The sequence below is a fragment of the Sander lucioperca genome, chromosome 15, assembly GCF_008315115.2.
Source record: "Sander lucioperca isolate FBNREF2018 chromosome 15, SLUC_FBN_1.2, whole genome shotgun sequence".
Taxonomy (NCBI): domain Eukaryota; kingdom Metazoa; phylum Chordata; class Actinopteri; order Perciformes; family Percidae; genus Sander; species Sander lucioperca.
Window position 1 is genome coordinate 5993773 of NC_050187.1, and position 27913 is coordinate 6021685.

Here is a 27913-nt window from a genome sequence, read left to right on the forward strand (position 1 = left end):
TGCAGGAATCCCCCGGTTGTCTGAGTGTCGCGTAAATGTACGGCCGCAAGGAGCGGCATCCGCCAGTAACCCCAACATGCATATTTTTCTTATTCATTTATTTTTTATTTTTTTTTATTTTTTTTTCTTCTTTTGCTCAGACAAAAGCCAATCCAGTCAGTTTAAAATAAAAGAGGACTTCATACTCAGAATATATTAAAACATAGAATCGAGTTAAAATAATAATATGTATTTTATAATACAGTAATAAACATATTTAGTTATTCCATTTCATGTTATTATTACTGCCTTTATTCTGTTTCTGTGTTATTCCATCTGCATATTATTAAATACTTGAAGAAACTTTTCTTTTCTCCCATTTCAGACTCTGACCAGCTGAGAGACATGGCGTCCAAAATGTTGAAAGGTAACACATTATTTTCCTACTGCTTTCTCCATTATTCAATGCACATGAGAGATGATAAATCAGTAAACTTGTCATCATTTCCAGCTGTAACTGTAACATTTGAAGATATATAGTTAAACCTATCTGTGGTCTCTGCTGTGATTATTTCTCTCCTGTGTAGCTTCGCTAGCGTCTTTGATAAACCAAATCTAGCGTTAGGAACAGCAACATCTCAGTCTGCATCTATTTTCAAACTCTGTAAGCTACGTCACAGCCAAGAATCAAAATGTTCTGACTGGATGTTCACTAAAACTAAGACGAAACCTCTCTCCATCGAACAAGTACTCACAACAGCAGTCCTCACAGTGTCTGATGTAAAGTTCTGTGTATTTTTATCTGCAGGATTTGATGACTTGAAGATCGTTCTGGTTGGGAAGACAGGGGCGGGGAAGAGTTCAGCAGGAAACACCATCTTGGCCAGAGAGGCTTTTGAGTCTGAACTAGCCGCCGTTTCTGTGACATCTAAATGCAAGAAAGAAAGAGGAGAGGTTGGAGGGAGGAAGGTTGCACTCATCGACACTCCAGGGCTGTTTGACACGAGTTTAGGCAATGAAGAAGTGTTGAAAAGGATCAAGATGTGTATCGGTATGTCCTCTCCTGGTCCTCATGCAGGGGCGGAGCTAGACTCTCAGTACAGTGGGGGCGAGGCTTCATCATGCCCCCACCCTCTGCTACCAAGTCATTTTAAAATTAAAACCGTTAAATAAAAATGGTAAATTATCTGATGAATGCATATGTTATGATGTGTCACTTGTTGAGCCAAGTAAGCCTATATGTCAAATAAAACACAGAGAAAAGACACATGTTTTGACAAGTTTGTATTGACAAACAAACAAAGAAAGCAGTTTGCCAGTCTAGTGAAAATGTTTCAGCACCACGGACAGCAACAGCTGATGGACAGCGATGGTGCTGAACAGACCAAGGGCTCTCAATCAGTGCCACGCTATATAATTGACACGGCACTATTATACTGTATTGAACACAACGTTTGTTTACAACTCCATAAGTAGGCGAAATGTGCTACATGAAAACTCAACTGGGAGTAAAACTATAAAATTTATAACATTCTGAGTGACTTATATATATATATATATATATAAATTCTTAGACGATTTTTTTTCTTACCATTTTGTTGTCTGCTTAACGATCCTCAAGAACAAATACATCTAACAAAACTATATACATATCATGGTCCCTTATTACATCTTCATCCTCCTCTCCTCCATGGTGGCAAATCTGCCAACCACTTTGTCCTTGTCGATATGTCTGTCCTGCTCCACACTCAGCCAGGTGAGATATGACAGCCTGGCCTCATCCATGCACCAACGCAACTATGTCTTAATGAGCCGCAGACGGCTGAAACTTCGTTTGGCCCTGGCGCTGCTGATAGGAAGGGTTTTATAAATCCTGTGGAGAATGGTCAGGTGTGGGTAGGCTCTATCCATGTCGTTGGTACGAGGAATGGCAGGACGGCGTCGTGGTGAGATCCATGTTTAACTCTGAATACAGTGCACGAAAAGAGCGAAACTCCTCCACTGCGTCTTCTGGCTCGGGCATGTCTTCTGAGGAGAAACGGGCCAGCTCAAGCATTTTCTCCTCAGCATCACGGTGCTCAAACCTGTTTGGGCAGAGTACTGCAAACAGTTTGGCCATTTTTTTGAAGTCTGAAAATCGACTTTCAAACTGCCCCACAAAAACATCCAGAATGTTAAAATAAATTTCCGCTTTGAAGCGGCGTCTGCTGTCCTCGATCTGGTCGTCCTCTGCGTCCTTGTCAAAATGCCTTCTTCTCTTGCGACTCCTCTGCTCCGCAAACTCGGTGGCTGCGTGTCTTTCTCTGGCCAGACTTCTTGCTGTGTTCTCCATGCTGTCAAAGGCCTCCTCTGTTCCTAACTCTCTGATCTGAGCCACAGTTCTGTCAATTAGATCCACAGCAGTGTTGACATCCAGTGACTTTTTTTGAAGGTAATTCGACAGGATGTATGTCCTCTTCAACAAATTGTTCCAAAACACCAACATGAACATGAATTCAAATGTGCTGAGTTTTGACAGCAGGCCGTCAGCTTCAGAGGCTGTCTTGGTGTGCTGTTGTGGTGGTGATGGATACGGCTCAGGACTGTGAGGATTGCTGGGAGGCTCTGTATCAGCACTTCTGTGGCCTGCTTCCTGGAGGCCCACCTTGTGTCAGAAAGGCTTTTCAGCATAAGAATGGTTCTTTCCAGTTGCATGATTTCCTGTTCCTCCTCCAGTATTTTAAATCTCGGAAGGCTTGAAGTTAAAAAACAGTACAAGGTCTCAAGTGTACCGAAAAAAACGTTAGCGCTACACAAACAACCCGCAGCATCCATAAGAATCAGACTGAGGTTGTGTGTGCAGCAATGGACATAAAATGCCTTGTCTGAGCAATTTAGCTTGACCCTGGCTTGCAGCCCCGTTAACTGCCCTGACATCGTTCTGGCACCGTCATATGCTTGTCCCCTCAGATCATTTACATTAAGACCAAGGTCCTTTGTCAGTAATTTATGCAAAAGATCATAAAAGGACGCCACACTGCCATCAGGTAACGCCTCAAATTTAATAAAGCGCTCAATGCTGCTGCCTGTTTTGGTGACATATCTGAGTGAAAGAGAAAACTGATCTATTCTGGTTATATCTATGGTGGAATCTACAATAACTGAGAAAAACTTTGCTGACTTTATCTCATTGATTATTGTGCTCAGTGTCTCTTTGGAAAGAGCTGCAATGAGCTGGTTTTGGGACTGGTGACTGAGATATGTCACTCTGCTAACGGGGTCATTCATGTGCTGCTCGAGGATGGAGTCATAGTGAGCCAGCAACTTCAGGAGCTCTAAGAAATTCCCCTCGTTAGAGTCAGGGGCTCCCAGCCCAGCATGTTCTCTGTGGCCACGAAAAGCCAGCCCCTGTCTGGCTAAAAAGAGCGTGGTGTCCACCAACCTGTGTAGGATCCTTCTGTTCTTCTCCACCTGCTCTCTCTCTGCTTTCAGAAGCTCCGCAATGACAGTGCTGTCCTGACTCAAACCAAACTTTGTCATTAGATATGCCTTCTCTGCCTCCAGGTGAGCGCCGGACCTTTCATGTGTCTCAACCCGCTCTGTCCCTTTTTTAAATGAAGAAAACCCCATACATGGGTCAGCCCAGGCTTTCCCAGCACTGTCATTGGACTTTTTACTGAAAAGCCAGCAACAGAAACAGAACGGTCGGTTTGCCCTGGGTGAGTACATCAACCACTGACGCTCCACTGGGTTACCTGAGCCTCCCATCTGGCGCATACACCAAGCCGGACTGAAGCGTCACTTATCCTGGTCATGTGGAAACTCTTTGTAGCCGCTGTGACCGCTGTTAGCCTCATCGTTAGCCGGTGTCAGGCTAGTAGGGCTAGCACTAGATGACTGAGTTACAACGTTAACAGTATTATTATCATTTTGTTGAGTCAGGGATGATGATGATGATGATGATGATGATGATGATGATGATGATGATGAGAAGTATGATGTGAGAGGAGCACACGATGCTACCACACTTCTCCTACTATCTCGTTCTTTTCTTTTTAATGCGCCAGATTTATATTTTCTCTCCATTTTTGTAACTATTCTCTTAAGTGCTATCAGGAAAGTAGCTTATATAGCTAATGTTTACATTATACATTTGTGCCTCATGCCACCCTTAGTTACTGTTGCTAAGTAGGAGAAGCTTGGGCCGGCCTTAGCAACAGTAACTAAGTACAACAAGCTAGGGGGGACTTGACATGGCGGCGCTCATTGCGCTGCCCATTGGCCTCTGTATATATATATATATATATATATATATATATATATATGGCGCTGCCACTGTCAAAGAACCAGACAGACGGAGTTGCATTATGCATTTGAAGGTTATACTGTCTAACTGACTCAGAAGGAAATAACGACGTGAAAAAATAAAGAGAGCGTGGCTCATTGGCTTGCTAATTCCCATGATGCAAGGCGGTAAATAGAGTTGTGTTAAAATGTGCTGATAAGTTTGCCGTTTGTTCTAAAATACAAAATGTAACTTCATAAATTTTGTTTTTAAATGTGTCTGCTTAGAATGTAGTGTTTTGTTGCCTGGTAATTGTCATTGTTGTGCTGGTTTACCATTGTAACCATGAGTTAAGTGACTGTTACGTTTGATAAGAACAGCTGGTTTATCACAACACACTAGCTCATGTTCAGTAGCTTCTTTCAGCTAACGATCTTTAATATGGGGCCCCGTTTTCGTCAAGTGACAGAAGATCGGCGGTGATTGAGGGGCCCCTTATTATTATTATTATTATGATATATACACGGGGCCCTGGGGCGATTGCACCCAAGCACCCACGCTATCTCCGCTACTGTCCTCATGCCTTCCTGGTGATTCTTCAGCTCGGCAGGTTCACAGAGGAAGAGAAACAAACTGTGAAAATGATTCAAGACACATTTGGTGAAGATGCAGATAAGTACACAATCGTGTTGTTTACCCATGGAGACAAGCTGAAGAAACAAACAGTTGAAGAGTTTGTTTCAAAGAGCGACGGCCTGCAAGAATTCATTCAGAAATGTCATGGTCGTTATCACGTCTTCAGCAACGAGGTGGAAAACCCGTCTCAAGTCACTGAGCTTCTGAAGATGATAGACGTGATGGTCGAGGATAATGGCGGGTCGTACTACACCACAGAGATGTACATAAAAGCAGAGGAAGAAATAAAGAAGAAGAAACAACAAATCCTGAAAGAGTCTGAGGCACAGATGAAGAAAGAGATGGAGGAACTGAAAGCCAAGTACTCTGGGGAGATGTTGGAAATGCAAAAAGAAATTGTGAACTTAAGTCGTGAGGCTGAAGCAAGAGCTAAGGCTGAACGTCAATGTCCTGTACAACCCCCCCCAAACCCCACTGTGTACTCATATAGCAGCTTCTCTGGTGTAAGATAGTATATATAAGTATAATGTCAGTGAGTTAGCTACAACTTGTTATTTTCAGACTAAATTAGTTTCCTTGTAGGCCCAGTGTCTGAATGATGAGTCAGCAGCTCCTGATGGATGTACAGTCAACTATCACTGGATTACTTTGAGTTAAAAACAAGTTATGATTTCTAAGCCAATTTCTAAAATCGTCCTTACTTTGTAGGTTAAAGGGTAACTACCGTTTTTTTTTTTTCAACCTGGACCCTGGATGTGTGACTGACGGGAACAACAATCGTTGACATCGGTCCACATGACTCCAGTCAGTTGAAAAAAGTCATAAAAAGTTATAAAAAGTTATAAAAAGTTATAAAAAGTTATAAAGGGTTATAAAAAGTCATAAGAAAGTAATTGCATAGTATGCCTATAATAAGCATATAGTGTGTCAGTGCTCCACCCAGTGATCATACTGAAGAAAAAGCTAAACACAAGTTCTGCAGCCTCTGTTTCGTATGATTTCTAATCAGATTTATTAATTTAAAATAACATTGGACATAGAGGTGACAGGGAATATCTGAAAGATTAAGTCACACTGCATCTATAAATATGTTAATCATGTCTGTTTAGATTTTACTGAATTATGACTCTGAGAAGGAGTTGTTTTTTTATGCAAATGTTGCCAATGAGGCACCTTAATCAGACATGAAAGCTGTTTGGATATGTATGTAAAATGATTATTATGTAATAACACGTGTTGTATAAAACATGTTCAATCATCAGTGTGTTTAGTTACAGAATAAATGTATTTTCTCTGTCAGCATGTGACTTGTGCGTCCTCATTTCTATAAATGTATATTTATGAATATATATATATATATATATATATATATATATATATATATATACATATATATATATATATATATATATATATATATATATATATATATATATATATATATATACATATACATATGTATATATAGACATATATAGACAGATAGATATAAAATATCTTCCATTTTTTAAAACATCTTTACTTTCTAAAACGTCTTCACTTTGTAGGTTAAAAATCTCTCCAAAGTGCCATAACTAAAATCTTATGCACGTTTAAGAACTTTAAGGATAAAGATGTTTTTGCTTGTGATTGTGCATTTTTGAAGAAGTATAAAAGCATCCTCTGTACTCCAATTGCTCATCTGGTAAATCTATCCATTAAACAAAGTTTTTTTTCCCAATGCCTGGAAATCAGCAGTAATAACCCCTGTCTTTAAAGGTCCCATGGCATTGACTGGCATATGACTTTATGAGGTTTTTTTTTAACATTAATATGAGTTCCCCCAGCCTGCCTATGGTCCCCCAGTGGCTAGAAATGGTGATAGGTGTAAACCGAGCCCTGGGTATCCTGCTCTGCCTGAGAAAATGAAAGCTCAGATGGGCTGATCTGGAATCTTCCTTTTATGACGTCATAAGGGGAAAGGTTACCTCATAGATATAGAACAATAGATATGACATGACGTCATAACAAATGGCATAACTGTCCGCCATCTTACTAGGGTACTGTTTACAATTGTCACCTATGGCAGCAAGTATGGTTATCAGCTGTGCAGCACCTAACTGCTTTACCAGAAGGACCGAAGAGACCCAGGAGGCTGGCATCACTTTCCACATATCAGTAGGAGTAGATAAAGTATTTTTTCTCTTCTTTTTTTAACTATAAATACAGAAAAGTTGGTGAACTAGCTAGCTAGCTAGTTACGTTACCTAGCAACTGTTAACGGACCGGCTGAGATGTCAGTTAGTGGTGATTGCTAGCTAGCTCTTAACAGCATTTATGAACAGCAAACATTGTTTTAGTTGATTGATTCTTTTTAGTTGATTGATTTTTGACCTCAAATAAGACATTTAGTAACGTTAATGTTATAACAGTGTTTTGAACACGTTGTTAATATTACCCTACATTGACTGCTGCGGCTGATTTCACTCAATCTGTGTTAAGTTTTCAATTAAATTAAAGTTAACGACAAGTACTCTTCTTTACTCCTAAATCTCATTTTATAATATCTCAAGACAAATCCAGCAAGCTAACGGTACGTAAACATGTAACGTTACACATAGAGTAAAGTTACGTTACACAAATCAACATTAGCCACATCCAGCAACACGGAGCCCTAACCGACCAGCCGCACTTAACGTTACATTTTCACCAGCTAACGTTAGCTCCCCAAACATTAGCCATGTTGAATCCTGCTGTCACTCATCATATATTAACATCTAGTGTTGTCAATTACCTCATGCCTTTACACGATTTTCCTTTCAGTAAAGCAAATTAAAAGTTAATAATCCATGTCTTGATGAGGTAAAGTAACTTCAATCCAGAAAGGATTCCTACTTCAGCAGCAAAGTCTCCGCATTACTATCGTAAATGTAATTTCCATAACGTTAGCGCAATGAAAATTGCGACAAGTCCATCAGCAGTTGTGGTGAAGTCATTCTAGTCTTTATCAACAAAAACTCATTGAAGCTAGCGAGGCTCTTCAACTACTCCACTCATCATCAAAACTAACTCCATGCCGGCCGGTTGACAGGAAGAAAACAAACACTAAACAGGAAGTAGCGGGGTTGATGGGAAATGTGGTCTTATAGTTGAGATAAAATCTACACACATAAATAAATGTATTAATAAATTACAGTTGGATGTTTCTCTCATGTGTCTTATCGTAACTACCGCTCTATAGACCATAATACTGAATCTGTTTAGGATAGGATCTAGTTACCGGGTAACTGCGAGTGTGGCAGGCATGTTCCCTGATATACACTTAACCAGTAGCTGAGTGGCGAGTGGGAGAGTCGGGACTTTTCCCAGTGGGCCGGTAGTGTTTTGAGGCCGCGAAGGCCGGTCAAACTGTTCAGCCTCTGCTCAACCCGTACGGCGGGCCACACCCCCACCCTCCACCTTGCCCCCCCCCCTCTCTCCTCCTCAATAGCTACAGACACAGAAATAGCAGATCCTAAGGAAAGCTCATTGTGGGACTGGCTCTAGTGGCTGTAATTCTGCACCAAGGCTGAATTTCGGGAAAGAGACTTCAGATACAGTATTAGGGGACCACTAAGGTCTATATAAAGAGACTTCAGATACAGTATTAGGAGACCACTAAGGCCTATATAAAAGAGACTTCAGATACAGTATTAGGGGACCACTAAGGCCTATATAAAGAGACTTCAGATACAGTATTAGGGGACCACTAAGGTCTATATAAAAGAGACTTCAGATACAGTATTAGGGGACCACTAAGGTCTATATAAAGAGACTTCAGATACAGTATTAGGGGACCACTAAGGCCTATATAAAAGAGACTTCAGATACAGTATTAGGGGACCACTAAGGCCTATATAAAAGCATCCAAAGAGCACCATGTCATGGGACCTTTAAAGCTGGAGATGCAACTAATATAATGAACTATAGAACTATTAGTATCCTCCCTGTTGTCTTCAAAGTAACTGAAAGGATAGTCTGTGACCAGTTGCTAGCCTATTTAAATCAAGGCCATTTTCCACTGCACCCTATGCAGTTTGGATTCAGGAAACATGCCACAGAAACAGCTACTTGTAACTTTATTGAGCAAATAAAATCCATCCTTGACAATGAAGGGGTTGTTGGGGCTGTTTTCCTCGATTTTAAGAAGGCGTTTGATACAGTGAATCATAATGTTTTGTTATCCAAACTGTCAAAGATTAATTTCTCCCCCAATGCTCTGACATGGATGGAGTCTTATTTAGATTCTAGAAAGCAGTGCACCAGGATTAATGATAGATGCTCCTCCTTTGCTAACTGCACTACTGGAGTCCCTCAGGGATCTATTTTAGGACCAATTTTATTTAGTTTATATATTAATGACCTGCCTTTGATTTTCCCAGAAGTCCACATCCAAATGTACGCAGACGATACAGTTATCTATACTCTATAGATAAGATAGATCTAACCCTAACCCTGCAAAAACTAGAGAACAAGCTGCAGCAAAACTTATTGCAGTTCTAAAGAAAGTATCAGACTGGTTAACTCACAGTTGTCTTACTGTTAATGTAAGCAAAACAGTGGGCATGTATTTCTCTATCAAGAGGAATGTTACACAACATCGGCCTGATATCTGTATTATGGGAGAGGTAATACATATCGTTGATCATTTCAAGTATCTGGGCATAATTATTGATTATAATTTAAGTTTTAAAAAACACATAAAAAAGATATCCAATTGTGTCAGAGCTAGTTTAGCTAATTTTAGACATATAAGACACCAGTTAACAATAGCCGCTGCCAAACTGTTTTTGCATTCAGTGATCTTCTCACATTTATCTTACTGTTCTACAAGCTGGTCCCAGGCAGGTGGGACTACGCTAAAACCCTTATGTACCCTTTACAAACAAGCTGTGAAAGTTCTTGACAAAAAACCAAGAAAGTACCATCACTGCACAATTATAAAAAACATAACCTATTAACCTTTGACAGTTTTCTCTGATTTGCAGACATGTGCCTGATGTATAAATTGACCCATGATCTTGCACCACCTCCACTCAAGCAATGTGTGTCATTTTGCAGAGATAATGTAAGGGTCTCCAGGGTTTCTGTAAGAGGTGACTGTTACACTCAATTTAGGAAGACTCAGCTTTTTCATTTACTGTAGTAGTAAAGTGGAACTTAATTCCACTTTAAATTAGAGATTGTGCAAGTCTCAGTAGTTTTAAAATATCCTTAAAGACTTGGCTGAAGGTGAAACAACTATGTGATCATTGATCTTTTTATAACATGGAATGTATATTTTGTATACTGGTTTATACGTGATGTAATGCTTGTTATATGTTGTTTGTTGTTTCTATCTGTTTTGATAGTATTGTCTATATTGTCTATATTGTCCTTTTATCCCCCTTGCCCAGGGACCACAGATGTAAATTAGCTGTATAGCTAACTCTGGTACAGGCCTGAACTGTGCACGGTCCCTGACAAATAAACTAATAAACTAAACTAAAATAAACCTAGTGGGGCTTATCTGTACGCACAGTCTTGCCCACAGCGGTTCCTCCCACAGGTGGTGGGCCCATAGGATGGAGAGGAAGGTGCCACGTTGCTTTTTCGTGTTGTGCCCGGCCCGGGCTCCGTGGCAAACCCGGCCACCAAGCGCTCGCTGACGAGCCCTCCATCTGGGCCTGGCTCCAGACGGGGGCCCCGGGCTTCCTCTGGGCAGGGCAACTCTACCTCTCCCTCATTCGCTCATAGGGGTTTTTGATAATAATAATAAATAATTATTGATTTTCAAATATTGCACCTGTCAATACAGAAGGAAATATTCTGTAGCCTATTTTGCCGTCAATACTGCCGACGTTGTCTTTGCTGTAATCAGATCAGTATATACTCCTGGATAGGGGTTGGACTCTTTTCTTCTCCGGAGTTGCCCAGGGTGTGAGGCGTCGGGCGGGTGTGGGGATACTCACAAGCCCCCGGCTGAGCGCCGCTACGTTGGAGTTTACCCCGGTGGACGAGAGGGTCGCCTCCCTACGCCTGCGGGTTGTCGGGGGGAAAAACTCTGACTGTTGTTTGTGCATATGCACCAAACAAGAGTTTGGAGTATTCGGCCTTCTTGGAGACCTGGAATGGAGTCCTGCATGGGGCTCCAGTGGGGCACTCCATAGTTCTGCTGGGAGACTTCAACACGCACGTGGGCAATGATGGAGACACATGGAGAGGCATGATTGGGAGGAACGGCCTCCCTGATCTGAACCCGAGTGGTTGTTCATTGTTGGACTTCTGTGCTAGTCATGGATTGTCTATAACGAACACCATGTTCAGACATAGGGATGCTCATAAGTGTACTTGGTACCAGAGCACCCTAGGCCAAAGGTCAATAATCGATTTTATAATCGTTTCATCTGATCTGAGGCCGTATGTTTTTCAAGAGAGGGTCAAGAGAGGGTCAAGAGAGGGGCGGAGCTGTCAACCGATCACCATCTGGTGAGCTGGACAGACCTGGTAAGCCCAAATGGGTAGTGCAGGTAAATTGGGAACGTCTGGAGGAGGCCCCTGTCCGACAGACTTTCAACTCACACCTCCGGCGGAGCTTTTCGTGCATCCCTGTGGAGGCTGGGGGCATTGAACCCGAGTGGACAATGTTCAAAGTTTCCATTGCTGAAGCTGCGGTGGGGAGCTGTGGTCTTAGGGTCTTAGGTGCCTCAAGGGGCGGTAACCCACAAACACCGTAGTGGACACCGGTGGTCAGGGAAGCCGTCCGACTGAAGAAGGAGTCTTTCCGGGATATGTTATCCCAGAGGACTCTGGAGGCAGTTGCAAGGTACCAAAGGGCCCGAAGGGCTGCAGCCTCTGCAGTGAAAGAGGCAAAGGGTGTGGGAGGAGTTCGGTGTGGGAGAAGTTCGGAGAAGACATGGAGAAGGACTTTTGATCGGCACCAAGGTGCTTCTGAAAAACCGTTCGCCACCTCAGGAGGGGGGAGCGGGGAACCATCCCAGCTGTGTACAGTAAGGATCGGATGTGGTTGACCTCAACTGAGGAGGTAATAGGGCGGTGGAAGGAGCACTTTGAGGAACTCCTAAATCCGACTAATGCGCCCTCTATGGTAGAGGCAGAGCTGGAGGATGATGGGGGATTTTCATCAGTTTCCCTGGTGGAAGTCACTGAGGTAGTCAAACAACTCCACAGTGGCAAAGCACCGGAGATTGATGAGATCTGTCCAGAAATGCTGAAAGCTCTGGGTGTGCAGGGGCTGTCTTAGATGACACGCCTCTTCAACATGGCGTGGAGGTCTGGGACAGTGCCAAAGGAGTGGCAGACCAGGGTGGTGGTTCCCCTGTTCAAAAAGGGGGACCAGAGGGTGTGTGCCAATTATAGGGGTATCACACTTCTCAGCATCCCCGGTAAAGTCTACTCCAAGGTGCTGGAAAGGAGGGTTTGGCCGATAGTCGAACCTCGGGTTGAAGAGGAACAATACGGATTCTGTCCTGGTCGTGGAACAACGGACCAGATCTTCACTCTCCCAAGGATCCTGGAGGGAGCCTGGGATATATGCCCATCTGATCTACATGTGTTTTGTGGATCTGGAGAAGGCATATGACCGGGTCCCCCGGGAGATACTGTGGGAGATGCTGTGGGAGTATGGGGTGAAGGGTCCCTTCTCAGGGCCATCCAATCTCTGTATGACTAAAGCGAGAGCTGTGTCCGGGTTCTCGGCAGTAAGTCGAATTTGTTTCATGTGAGGGTTGGCCTCCGCCAGGGATGCGCTTTGTCACCAATCCTGTTTGTAATATTTATGGACAGGGCTGGGGATCTCATCGCTGCTTTTTGCAGATGATGTGGTCCTGATGGCATCATCGACCTGTGTCCTTCAGCACTCACTGAATCGGTTCGCAGCCGAGTGTGAAGCAGCTGTCATGAGGATCAGCACCTCTAAATCTGATGCCATGGTTCTCAGCAGGAAACCGATGGAGTGCCTACTCAGGGTAGGGAATGAGTCCTTATCCCAAGTGAAGGAGTTTTAATACCTTGAGGTCTTGTTCGCGAGTGAGGGGACAATGGAGCGGGAGATTGGTCGGAGAATTGACACAGCGGCGGCGGTATTACATTCAATTTATCGCACCGTTGTGACAAAAAGAGAGCTGAGCCAGAAGGCAAAGCTCTCGATCTACCGGTCAGTTTTCGTTCCTACCCTCACATCATGAAGGCTGGGTCATGACCGAAAGAATGAGACCCAGGATACAAGTGGCCAAAATGGGTTTCCTCAGGAGGGTGGCTGGCGTCTCCCTTAGAGATAGGGTGAGAAGCTCAGTCATCCGTGAGGAGCTCGGAGTAGAGCCGCTGCTCCTTCGCGTCGAAAGGAGCCAGTTGAGGTGGTTCGGGCATCTGGTAAGGATGCCCCCTGGGGAAAGGGAAGTTTGGGGTCCCCTGCTGGAGCTGCTGCCCCCGCGACCCGACCCCGGATAAGCGGACGAAGATGGATGGATGGATTTTAAATTACAATTATATCTGCATTTATGTCAAAACTTAGGGACTTTCAAACGTAAAAATGTAATTTATTAAATGTATTCGTGTCAAAATGACATATAAACATCTTTTTGTATTCTATTTTATCTGGAAACGCTTCCAACAAGCTTGCGTGTCACGTAAAAGATAGGTGTCACACAGCTGACATGCTCACGCCACACAGCTGACACGCTCACGCCACACAGCCAGTGTTCAGGAGGCCTTATTATCTGACAGCACAGCCCAATGATAAATGTTTATTCAGTAGCTTTAAAATTAGATGGCTGTTGGTTTATAGTCCCACTGCTTCTGAAAAACCTGGCAATACAATGTAATACTGATGTAGATAAATGTGCTACTAAACAGAGTTCAGTTCCCTTTCTGCTGAATGTTACCAATGATCAAGACTGCTTTTATTTCACACCACAGACATTTATTGATGTAAAAAGATAAATACATTCAGTTCTACCATTACAGAGTTAAAAAGAAAAGAAAAATGACATCATGACTTCACGTAAACATACACGCCACTTTCCGTGTTATCTGTACGCATTTTGAGCTATCCATGTGTATGTCTACGCTGTATACAGTGTACGGCAGTCTGCAACGTCACAGCGTAAACATACACGCCCCTTTCTAAAGCCACGTGGCGTGTTATTGCGAGGCTACGTGTTATCGCGAGGCTACAGTTGGGTTTAGGAAACGTCACATGCGGGTTGGGTTTAGGAAAAGAAGAACTGGTTGGGTTTAGGAAAAGAAGAACTGGTTAGGTTTAGGAAAAGAATAACGGGGTTGGGTTTAGGAAAAGAACAAACATGGAAAGGAAACGCGACATAGGGGACACGAAGGAAACGTGACACGCGGGACACGAAGGAAACGTGACACGCGGGACACGATCCCCTGTCTCCTGGGTTAAAATCTTGTGTTGTTTGACCCATCCACCACTGTTAGACGGCCTTTTGTACAACCACCCAGACCAACCTCCCTATGCGAATTTTTGCCCTTTCATACTACTCGCTACGGCATCAATTCACACGCAATCGCAAGGTAATGTAAGTCAATGGAGGCCAAAGGGCGTTGATAAACACGCTAAAAAGCGAGTATGCGTCTTGATAACACGCCAATAATGGCATACGAATTGGCGTGTCATACATACGCCACTTCATGAGATCAGTCTAAAGAAAAGATCGTGTTGCACCCAACTTGAGCATCAAATTACAAGGAACTGACTCATGAAGGGAATTCTGGCAGTAAACACAGGCAGTAAATTACTCGAACTCGTGGTTTAAAGGCGCTGACACACCAACCCGATTATTGGCCGTCGGACAGTCTGGCGAGGTCGGTGACTCGAGTCTGTTTGGTGTGTTCTGTACCGTCGTCAGTTGGAGGAGCCGTCGGCGTTCATTTAGGCCGATTTGACTTGTTGAATCGGCCAGCGGGCAGTCAGACTCAACGACCAATTACCGGAAATGATGAGCGGGATGAGTGTGACGAACGCCTCCCAAAATCTGACTTTTAAACTGACCTTTGTCGATCTGAAATGAAGACAGATTTAGCAGGCCTATTTCTCTCGTTTTCAGAAAAACGTTTCGGTGAACTATTTTCATAAAATACGAGATCGTATTCCGAACGAGCCGCCATTATGGTTGGCTTTAAAATTCAGGAGAAGCCAGACCCATGTGATGCGTTCGTCCAATGAGCTGCAGCTTCATTTTTTGGGGCGACAATACAGATTAGTGCTGCCTGCTGTTATGGAGACGTATTACTTTTATTAATGCACTTCAACAATGCACTATATATGATCATACTGCATTCTATCTCTACTATTATATGGACTGTGGACTGTCTGATTTCTCTTTTGCAACTAGCACATACACACATTTTGGTAATAAAATATTTCTACAGTGTGTGTGTGTGTTGTAAAGTCCCAGTTGAACAGTAGGAAATTCCTTATTTGGTCATACTGCATCGACACAGAACTGTATAAAAAGTGGTGTTCGTACCCTCCTGGGACATCAGACGGCTCCCTGCACGGACCAGCTTCACGTTTTTCACTAAGAACTTCGAGAGGTATCGTATAACTCTAAAATAATACGGCATTTTCTGCACTTTAACATAAACTGGTGAAAGTTGATGAACAGTCTTGGTGCCTGCCTCCACTGGACAGGGACTCGGTCTGGAAAACTTTATCAGTTTGATCAGTGGCAGAGATCGAGGCTTTTGGTACGATCACACAGAACCAGTTCCTTAATTTAGAATAAAATATTAAAAGGCGATAGAAAATTTTAAATGACTGAAAAGTCACTCTTCCATATTAAATGGATTTTAAATTTTTTTATTTAAATTTTTTTCTTTTCTTTTCCTAAACATGCCCTAAAACAGGTAAAAACTTTTTGTTTTGCTTCTGTGTCTTAGTGACTGATGGGAACAACAATCTTTGACATTGGTCCAGTATTAAGAGAGATCGCTGCAGTCGGTGAAGGTAAATACAAGCTGGACAATTGTCCTATTAACTTATATTGTAGCTTGTTTCTGCCGACTGCAGCGTTCTTGCTTAATACTGGACCAATGTCAAAGATTGTTGTTCCCATCAGTCACTGAGACACAGAAACAGGAAAACAGGGGTAAAAAAATGGTAGAATTAAAGAATCTGTTCTCCCTTCTCTTCCTTGTCATTTTCAAGGAGGTGTGTGTGTGTGTGTGTGTGTGTGTGTGTGTGTGTGTGTGTGTGTGTGTGTGTGTGTGTGTATGTGTGTGTGTGTGTGTGTGTGTGTGTGTGTGTGTGTGTGTGTGTGTGTATGTGTGTGTGTGTATGTGTGTGTCTTTGCTCTTGAAAAATTTCATGTTTATTGTCCCCCCAACTGTCAGATGAAATTTACGCCCATGGTTTCCTGGTCTGTCTCAGATGACGTAATGTAAGGTGAACTTTGTCAGGCAGCTGATAAGTTTTATCTTAAAGGCAAAGTCCAGATATTATGAAGTGTGGTTTTATGAGATACTTCTCTATAGTCAGAAGCTAAGCAATATCCTGCTGCATACAGGGCCAGCTGCACATTTTAGGCTCCTATAAACATATATATCAGTTTAAGTGTACGGTACATTTATACGTTTTTCACCATGTTCATAGCCCGGTTAAGGTGCATACATGCAGGAATCCCCCGGTTACTGGAGGAGTTCTCTAGCTCTGTTAACGGGTTATAAGAACTCTGATTCTAACCGGGCTGTGAAGATGTTTACATGGCGTTTGAGAAATCAGGGTATTGCCTTAACCTGAATAGGGCATCTGGGTGGGCACAGGTTACCACATTTATATGGACAACTTTTATTCAAGTCCCAAGCTGTGTGTGTGTGTGTGTGTGTGTGTGTGTGTGTGTGTGTGTCTCCCTTGTTCTTTCTGACCACGGTGTGAAATCTGTAGTAGGAAAAGTTAATCCTCTCCTTGATTTTATGTTGTTTATGGAGAAGGAGAACCAGGAAATGAGTCGGGGGGGAAATGCAATACTGTTTATCACAATACTCAGTGCAAGAAAGAACGCTACCGCAGGTCCTTCATTCCAGCAGCAGTCAGACTCTTTAATGCAACATCATAATGTAGCACTGCTAGCTGTTTCTGCAATATGAGACATCACTGGACAATATTCTGCATATTTATTTATTTATTACTCTGTCACCTCCAACTGTGCAATGTCATTCATTTCATCTCTATTCATCCGCACTTTACTCATCTGTTAAGTTAAGTTAAGTTTATATCTCATGAACGGCTAATCTGATTTTTACAACATTTGATGGATACCATCTAGGGACACTCCTGAGGCCATCGCTAGAGTGGGGCACTGAGGGGCCAAAGTGGGCGTGGCCTATGGGACCCACGTCTAAATTTATTATTTACACTAACGTGAACAACTTTAAATTTACAGGGTAGATAGACAATGGGTCATGGACCACACCTACCAAACATTACACATGTGGACCACTAGGTGGCACTATAATGTTTTTTTTGCCTTTAACTCCCATATTACACATCGCACATTAGAAATCCTTACATCCACGTGTTCCTTGAATCAAGCTGAATCACATGATATAGGCCCGCCCATTTCCGCTTAAATTCTTTTTCGCAATATCGCCCAATGCGCAAAACCAGGGGCGGATCTACCGGGGTGGCATAGGGTGGCAAATGCCACCCTATGCCCTATACCCCTGCTGCCACCCCAGTTGGCAGCAACAAATTAAAAGTTATGGCCAATTTGACAATTGATGAGCGTGAATCTCCAATGTCCGAATGCAGTGAATGCAGCACGAGATGACGCCAGAGCGGCAAGAGCCTGATTTGTTTGGAAAACTGAGTGGCGCAAAGCGAGGGAGCCAGGAGTCGTGAGGAAAGGAGACACAGGAGGAAAGAGGTCAAAAGACAGGACGGATTAACTATCTATCAAGAAATTTAATTATAACGAAAGCACAGTGCTAGCACAGTTGCGATGCTGATTTTGAGATGATAAAAATCAGGTTGCAGAACGTTATTTTGCTAACTATACATATAATGTTACTTAGGTCTGACGTTTGTTCTGTGTAAAGTCGGCTACAAAAGCTAATACTGATTCAACGTCTGTCAAGGAAAACATTGTAAAAAATTTTAATCTTACAGAAATGAAGAGGAAAGGTAGCATATTTAGTTTTTTCTCACCAAAGAGAAAGGCGAGAGAAATAGAAAATGAACAACTGAGCAAGGTAGACGGAGAAGATGAGGTAGAAGGAGAGAGAAAAGAGGTGGAAGGAGAGAGAGAAGACGAAGACGAGGTGGAGACAAAAGGGCAACAGAAACGTGACAGAGATAGAATACAAGGCCAAGGCGACCAGGGACAGGAGGAGGTGGAGAACACCACAGCGGTGAAGATATGGAGGGAGAGCATCACCAAGATGAGGAGGCAGAAAGTGAGAGACAAGATACCGTGCAGGGCTCAGACAGTGAAAGGGAAAGGAGAGAGCCTGGGGCATCACCAACGATCTCCAGTCCAGCTGGTCCACATGGTATGGAAACTGTTGCTGCATATATACTAAGTTACATATGAATAAGAACAACGAATGACAAAGATGGACATTTTTATAAAATTTAAGAGACATTGCTTAGACATCAAATAAATATAAAAATTCATGTTTGCTTAAATATGAATAATTAGGGAAAGTTGTCAGTGTGAAAGTGTGATGAGATGGGGAGATGAGTTTTTATATTTTGTGTAGAATGTATTTTAGATCTATTGCTCAGATTAAATTAAAAAATGAAATAAATTAACCTAAAAATACTCTCCCAGGCTAAAATCTTAGTGTGTGTTAACACCAGTGTTGGGCAAGTTACTTCCAAAATGTAATACATTATAGATTACTAGTTACTGTCATTTGAGAGTAATTAGTTATATTACAATATTACTGTCTCTGAATTGTAATGCGTTACACTACTTTTGCATTACTTTTGAGTTACTTTTACCAAAATAACAGGGGAAGTTTGATTTGGCAGCTAGCTTGTGAATCCACTTTAATACATCATAGATTATTCATATTTTGTATAATTAATATAAATATGCAAAGTAACTAAAGCTATAAAAAATAGATAAGTAAAACGTATAATAGGCAATTAGGAGAAAATGAAAATACTCAATTAAAAGTACGGCATTGTTGTAAAATGTTTGTTTATAGCACTTGAATAAGAAATTCATGTTGTTTAGGTTAAAACACTCTAAAGGAAATGTTCAATTATAGTGTGATTAAAACTCACTATTAACATTATTTACAGTACTTGATTTACAGCTGATTTGTGAAAAAGTAGCCTACACAACCTTATTTAACAGTAATTTAGTTTTACTGCGAACCGTCACAGGAAGTGCTTTTATTTTGAAGTAAGCTACACGGCTCTGACCACGGGAACAGAAACAGGACAGCTCACTTCAACGCAGCGTAATAACTCCTGAAAATAATATCCATCTCGCAAATGTATCTGTCTCTGCAGTCATCTCAACCATCGAACACAGCAACAGGAAAATAATACAGCTTTTTTTTTTTTTCCTGTGAAGAAATGTGTCGCGGTGTTGGTGAATTCTTAAAAAAAACGCACCACTAAATGTTGCGTTAAAATGCATTATAACTCGCGTTACTGAGACTGTAACGAGTATAATATTACCGAAATTTAATTAGTAATGCGTTATATTACTGTGTTACAGCAAAAAGGAATACATTACTGTAATTGCGTTACTTTTGTAACGCGTTACTCCCAACACTGGTTAACACAGTCTGATGGTTATAACTAATCAGTTCCTAATCTTGTACAAATTCTACCTGCAACGCTGCCTCTCTGACACATCTTTTGTAGTGTGTACATACTATTTCTCATCAAACTGTGATAAAATTCAGTATATATACATCTGCCATATGTTGCCTCCCCTCAAAAATTCCTGCCCCCCCTCTCGCCACCCCATAAATATTTTTCTAGATCCGCCCCTGCGCAAAACCAACTTTAACTCGTCCTAGGCCGTGCGACTGATCAGCACGAAACCTGATACCTAGCATCTCCAGATGGACGTGACCAAAAGTTACTCAAGGAATTTTGCTACATTAAAGTATGCGCATTTGACGACCAAACAAATTTTCCTAGCTAGCTACCACACACGTATCATATCATATCTCGACTAAATTACATGTTATCAGCAAATAACTTGAGATCGTTGTTCAACATCCCACTACGATGCTCTGTACCAAATTTGCCGAAGATCGGCCTTTAGGGGGCGCTATAAGCAACGTTTATTTGTTTTGGCCAATAACTCAATGCATTTAAATGGGAAATTTGCATATGCAATATCTCTGCCACAGTAAATGCAATCACCACAAAACTTGTGCTGCTCGCTCGTCATGCGGCTGTGAGGCTCTGTACCAAATTTGGCGGAGATCTGCCATTAGGGCGCGCTATAATCAACGTAGACATGTTTTGGCACTTTAACTCAATCACTGAGTTTTTGAATATGTGGCTCTTCAGTTAAGGTCCCCCTCTCGACCTATATTTCTAATTATCTACAGGCCACCTAAATACTGTGCATCCTTCTTTGACGACTTTAGTGGACTTCTGTCTTTAATCTGTATTAACTTTTACTGTGTAGTTATTGCTGGTGATTTCAACATTCATGTTGACAACCCCCAGGATAGAGGGACCAAAGAACTGTGTTGTATTTTTGAGAACTATGGACTGACTCAGCATGTTATGGAGCCCACACACAACAAGCGGCACACTCTGGACTTTCTTGACTCTCGAAGGGTTTGAACATTTCCAAGGTTGTGGTGACTGATGCTGCTCTCTCTGATCATTCCTGTGTTTTCTTTAATGGCACTATCTCTGTGCACAAAAGTGTCCAAACAAAGTTAATCAGAAAACGGTATATCACTGACAACACCAGTGAAACATTCAGTCAGCTTTTCTCGTCCACACCCGCCCTCTCAGGGGTCTCAGTCAATGAGCTTGTAGACAATTTCAATTGTAAAATTACAAATGTTATTGATGCCATTGCTCCCATTAAGGTAAAAACTGTCTCTGATAAGAAAAGATCTCCATGGAGAAATGCCATACTGGTAAGAACAGAAAAAAGAGAGTGTCGAAAAGCAGAACGCAGGTGGCGAAAAACTAATCTCCAGGTCCACTACAACACCTATAAAGAGAGACTTCGCACTTATAATTTGGAACTGAGGAATGCAAGGCGGTCCTTCTTCTCGGACATTATTGCCAAAAACAATAATAATTCACGTTCTTTGTTTGCTACTGTCGATAGGTTAACAAACCCTCCAGCACCAGGAGCATCGGAACTTTTATCCACCAAGGCCTGCAATGATTTTGCCACCTTCTTCAATGGTTGTCATTTGAGAGTAATTAGTTATATTACAATATTACTGTCTCTGAATTGTAATGCGTTACACTACTTTTGCATTACTTTTGAGTTACTTTCACCAAAATAACAGGGGAAATTTGATTTGGCAGCTAGCTTGTTAATTTCACCACCGGATCAATGAAGTCTCGTCTTTATCCACTTTAATACATCATAGATTATTCATATTTTGTATAATCAATATAAATATGCAAAGTAACTAAAGCTATAAAAAATAGATAAGTAAAACGTATAACAGGCAAGTAGGAGAAAATGAAAATACTCAATTAAAAGTACGACATTGTTGTAAAATGTTTGTTTATAGCACTTCAATAAGAAATTCATGTTGTTTAGTTTAAAACACTCTAAAGGAAATGTTCAATTTTGACAAGTCAAAGTTTAAAACTCACTATTAACATTATTTACAGTACTTGATTTACAGCTGATTTGTGGAAAGGTAGCCTACACAACCTTATTTAACAGTAATTTAGTTTTACTGCGAACCGTCACAGGAAGTGCTTTTATTTTGAAGTAGGTTACACGGACGTTGTCTGTTGCGTAGCTACTCTTGCTAGCTTACTGAGATGCAACATGTCCACTTTCTTGTTTGTAAAACTGCAACATATTGAACAGTAAATGGTCACAGTAAAAGACAAACGCTTTTGGTCGTCATTCGAAGCCATTCCACTACAGGCAGAGTTACTCTCCACGGCTGATAAAATGTAATGATATTTACGTGTAGCAAGCCTCAACATTAATTCCCGACATGTTTATATCTGTCAGCCGCTGACGTACCGTCTCCTGTTGGGACATACATGCTGTCCGTACCGTCACCTGTTGGGACATACATGCTGTCCGTACCGTCACCTGTTGGGACATACATGCTGTCCGTACCGTCACCTGTTGGGACATACATGCTGTCCGTACCGTCACCTGTTGGGACATACATGCTGTCCGTACCGTCTCTGGTTCTGACCACGGGAACAGAAACAGGACAGCTCACTTCAACGCAGCGTAATAACTCCTGAAAATGTCCATATCGCAAATGTATCTGTCTCTGCAGTCATCTCAACCATCGAATACAGCGACAGGAAAATAATACGGCTTTTTTTTTCCTGTGAAAAAATGTGCGGTGTTGGTGAATTCTTTAAAAAAACAATGCACCACTAAATGTTGCGTTAAAATGCGTTGTAACTCGCGTTACTGAGATTGTAACGAGTATAATATTACCGAAATTTAATTAGTAATGCGTTATATTACTGCGTTACAGCAAAAAGGAATACATTACTGTAATTGCGTTACTTTTGTAATGCGTTACTCCCAACACTGGTACTAAAGTGGTTTGAGTCTTATCAACCCGTTCTCATTCCGAACTCGTAAAATAAGGACGTTTGGACAGTGGCTGTCAGCGTCTGATGTGACGAAAAAGGCATCTTTCAGCGTATTTGTGTAACGCACTGGGGAGAGCAGCAGTTAGATAGGATTTAGCGAGTAGTATGTAAGGGCGAATTTCCGCGCAAGGAGGTTGGTTGGGGTGGTGGATGGGTCAAACAAACACAGGACTTTCACCCAGGAGAGCGGGGTTCGCATCCCGCTTGTCATGCTCGCGTGTCACAGAACCGTACGCCCACCCACAACCTTTTCCTAAACATAACCATGTCACGCTTGCTATAGTCGCTTTTTATTTTCCTCCCGCGTGTCACAGAACCGTACGCCCACCCACGACCCTTTCCTAAACATAACCATCCCGTTCTTCCCGCGTGTCACAGAACCGTACGCCCACCCACGACCTTTTCCTAAACATAACTGCATCAAAAGGGACAGCAATAGTCCCGACCAAGCACGTTTACTTATAGCGCTAAAGGAGACTTTTAGCGTCAATAAGAACGACAAAGGCACCTGACCAAGCGTCCGTATTTTACGAGATGAGTGTGAGAACCTGTTGGTCTTATTTAAAGAATAGGGACTACTTTGTGTCTATAGGGAATTATACATCTGAGCATACAAATATGACGTGTGGAGTTCCCCAAGGCTCCGTTCTGGGGCCTCTCCTGTTTAACATCTACATGCTTCCACTGGCTCAAAATATGGAAAACAATAAAATAAGTTACCATAGTTATGCGGATGACACACAAATTTATATAACCTTATCGCCAGGGGACTATAGTCCAATACAACAACTGACTAAGTGCATTGAACAAATTAACGACTGGATGTGCCAGAACTTTCTTAAATTAAATGAAGAAAAAACTGAGGTGGTTGTTTTTGGAGCAAAAGAGGAATTATTAAAAGTCAGCACTCAGCTTCAAACGATAATGTTAAAAACAACAGACAAAGCCAGAAATCTTGGTGTAGTCATGGACTCAGACCTGAATTTTAACAGCCACATTAAGACAATTACAAAGTCAGCCTATTACCACCTTAAAAATATCTCAAGGGTTAAAGGACTTATGTCTCAGCAGGACTTGGAAAAACTTGTCCATGCTTTTATCTTCAGTAGACTTGACTACTGTAACGGTGCCTTTACAGGTCTCCCTAAAAAATTAATCAGACAGCTGCAGCTGATTCAGAACGCTGCTGCTCGAGTCCTCACTAAGACCAAGAAAGTGGATCACATCACTCCAGTTCTGAAGTCTCTACACTGGCTTCCAGTGCCTCAAAAAATTGATTTCAAAATACTTCTGCTGGTTTATAAATCACCAAAATACATTTCTGATCTGCTAGTACACTATGACCCCCCCAGACCTCTCAGGTGGTCTGAGACAGGTCTGCTTGTTGTCCCCAGAGTCAGAACTAAACAGGGGGAAGCAGCGTTCAGTTTTTATGCTCCACATATCTGGAACAAACTCCCAGGAAACTGCAGGTCTGCTGCAACTCTCAGTTCTTTTAAATCAAGGCTGAAGACCTTTCTTTTTGATGTTGCCTTTCTTTAATTAACTGTTCATTTCTTATACTGAAGTTGCATTGTTGACACTGTATGACAATCTATATAAGCATAAAAAGAGAAATTCCTATTTTATCTGCTTTTATATATTTAACTGTTTTAATTGCTCTTCAATGTTTCATTTCTTATACTGCACTGTAACTTTTATTCTCGTATTTTATCTGTTTTTAATTTTTTAATCTGTTTTCATGTAAAGCACTTTGAATTGCCCTGTTGCTGAAATGTGCTATACAAATAAAGCTGCCTTGCCAAGCTGCCACTGTTAATGACATATTTGCAATGGGATTGTACCACAGACCTTGCAGCTCACACTTCTCAATATTTACTGATATTTACCTCCTACCGTTACGTTTTGGTTTTTGCTTTCGCGTGCTCCCCTAGTTTTCTACAATAATGCAATTGCAATATCTCTGCCACAGTGAATGCAATCAACACGAAACTTGTGTGTGCTCGTTCAGCATGCCGCTCTGAGACTCTGTACCAAATCTGGCAAAGATCGGCCATTAGGGGGTGCTATAATCGACGTAGACGAGTTTTGGCCCTTTTACTCAATGTTAATGACATTTGCAATGGGATTGTACTACAGACCTTGCAGCTCACACTTCTCAATATTTACTGATGTTTGCCTCCTACCGTTTTGGTTTTTACTTTTGTGTGCTCCCCTGGTGTTTTACAATAAACAAACTTCTTAACCCACTTGACAAAGTTGCTAAACCTTCACAGTGGACAAATTCAACTCTTTTCTCTCACTTTTTCAATCCAAAATCAACACCATTCATAGGAGCCGATACTGTGCAATTAAACATTGCAGTTGGTGCTAAGTGGAGAGTCTGTCATAGTGTGATTGGTCATGTTGGTGGCATTGATGCTTAATTTCCCATGAAGCACCCACGGAGGAAAACATAAATCGGCGCCTATGACGCCATTTGCAACAACGTGACCACCTCCCCTGCTCCTTCAACCACCACACCTGCCTCCCCCCTCCACCCTCTCGGTCACTCTCTCATTTCTCTCTGCTGTACCCCGCGGTCAGGGGGGTTAAGAAGTTTGTTTGTTGTAGAGAATTGTTAAAGGTGGTCTGTATATGCGTGGAGGTGAACTGTTGACTGCTACGTTTGCAACGGCGAAGTACCGCAGACGTCGTGGCTCGCGCCTCTCGATATTTAGCCTGACGTTTGCCTCCCCGCCGCCCGGCTTCGGGTTCGGCTTTCGCTCGCTCCCCCGGGCGTCGGGGGTGACTGGCGTGGGTGGCTTGGGCCCCGTGATAACTGCTTGCAGTTCTAGTTATTATTATTATTATTATTATTGTTATTGTTATTTAGTTTTCTTCTGTTGCTCAGACAAAAGCTGATCCAGTCAGAAACAGTTTAAAATAAAAGAGGACTTCATACTCAGAATATATTAAAACATAGAATCGAGTTGAAATAAGAGTTTTATAATACAGTAATAAACATATTTATTTATTCCATTTCATGTTATTATTACTGCCTTTATTCTGTTTCTGTGTTATTCCATCTGCATATTATTAAATACTTGAAGAAACTTTTCTTTTCTCCCATTTCAGACTCTGACCAGCTGAGAGACATGGCGTCCAAAATGTTGAAAGGTAACACATTATTTTCCTACTGCTTTCTCCATTATTCAATGCACATGAGAGATGATAAATCAGCAAACTTGTCGTCATTTCCAGCTATAACTGTAACATTTGAAGATATATAGTTAAACAGGGAGGTCCCACCTATCTGTGGTTTCTGCTGTGATTATTTCTCTCCTGTGTAGCTTCGCTAGCGTCTTTGATAAACCAAATCTAGCGTTAGGAACAGCAACATCTCAGTCTGCATCTATTTTCAAACTATGTAAGCTACGTCACAGCCAAGAATCAAAATGTTCTGACTGGATGTTCACTAAAACTAAGACGAAACCTCTCTCCATCGAACATGTACTCACAACAGCAGTCCTCACAGTGTCTGATGTAAAGTTCTGTGTATTTTTATCTGCAGGATCTGATGAGTTGAGGATCGTTCTGATTGGGAAGACAGGGGCGGGAAAGAGTTCAGTAGGAAACACCATCTTGGCCAGAGAGGCTTTTGAGTCTGAACTAGCCGCCGTTTCTGTGACATCTGAATGCAAGAAAGAAAGAGGAGAGGTTGGAGGGAAGAAGGTTGCACTCATCGACACTCCAGGGCTGTTTGACACGAGTTTAGGCAATGAAGAAGTGTTGAAAAGGATCAAGATGTGTATCGGTATGTCCTCTCCTGGTCCTCATGCCTTCCTGGTGATTCTTCAGCTCGGCAGGTTCACAGAGGAAGAGAAACAAACTGTGAAAATGATTCAAGACACATTTGGTGAAGATGAAGATAACTACACAATGGTGCTGTTTACCCATGGAGACAAGCTGAAGAAACAAACTATTGAAGAGTTTGTTTCAAAGAGTGACGACCTGCAAGAAATCATTCAGAAATGTCATGGTCGTTATCACGTCTTCAACAACGAGGTGGAAAACCCGTCTCAAGTCACTGAGCTTCTGAAGATGATAGACGAGATGGTCGAGGATAATGGCGGGTCGTACTACACCACAGAGATGTACATAAAAGCAGAGGAAGAAATAGAGAAGAAAAAAAAAGAAATCCTGAAAGAGACTGAGGCACAGAGGAACAAAGAGATCGAGGAACTGACAGCCAGATTCTCCGGGGAGATGTTGGAACTGAAAAAACAAATAATGAACTTAATACATGAGGCTGAAGCAAGAGCTAAGGCTGAACGTCAATGTACTGTACAACCCGTCAATATACACTTCTGTGTAATCATATAGCAGCTTCTCTGGTGTAAGATAGTATAAAGTATAATGTCAGTGAGTTAGCTACAACATGTTTTCAGACTAAATTAGTTTCCTTGTAGGCCCAGTGTCTGAATGATGAGTCAGCAGCTCCTGATGGATGTACAGTCAACTATCACTGGATTACTTTGAGTTAAAAACAAGTTCTGATTTCTAAGCCAATTTCTAAAATAGTCCTCACTTTGTAGATTAAAGGGTAGGTTTTTTTTCTCTTCAAACTGGACCCTATTTTCACATGTGTGTGACTGATGGGAACAACAATCTTTGACATAGGTCCACATGACTCCAACATATAGTCAGTCGAAAAATGTAATAAAAAGTTATAAAAAGTCATAAAAAGGCATAAAAAGTAATTGTATAGTATGCCTATAATAAACATATTGTGTGCCAGTGCTCCACCCAGTGAATATACTGAAGAAAAAGCTAAACATGAGTTCTGCAACAATTATTATGTAATAACACATGTAGTACAAAACATGTTCAATCATCAGTGTGTTTAGTTACAGAATAAATGTTTTGGCCAAAGTTGCATTTTGTCGTGTTTTATATTTTTATGTATTTTATGTATTTTCTGTGTCCTCATTTCTATAAACTTATATATATATAGCAAATACGATTTGATTCTAAACCGATTATCGATGCACCTCGATGCAACAATTCTTTTATGTACATAATGTTTCCATGCGTGATTTTTATATACATATAAGAGTTTGCTACTGAGAGCTAATCACTTCCTAGACAAAGCAGCTAGACAAAGCTTAGATTTTGACATACTGTATATTTGTCACACACAAATTTTAATGATTTTTGAATGAGGTTTTTATTTTGTAGTCATTCCATGCTTAGGCCTTAAA

The 27913-nt window shown here is 41.6% G+C and overlaps 1 protein-coding gene across 1 annotated transcript; it reads left to right on the forward strand.

The window, feature by feature from the left end:
* The first annotated feature begins 344 nt into the window (after positions 1-344).
* On the forward strand, positions 345-27247 carry LOC116064180. Its single transcript, XM_035992471.1, has 7 exons — positions 345-406; positions 788-1045; positions 4817-5382; positions 15310-15454; positions 25788-25829; positions 26224-27078; positions 27111-27247. Exons 1-6 carry the CDS (start codon positions 385-387, stop codon positions 27033-27035), a joined length of 1845 nt encoding a protein of 614 aa, XP_035848364.1. The 5' UTR covers positions 345-384; the 3' UTR covers positions 27036-27078; positions 27111-27247.
* Positions 27248-27913: the final 666 nt, after the last annotated feature.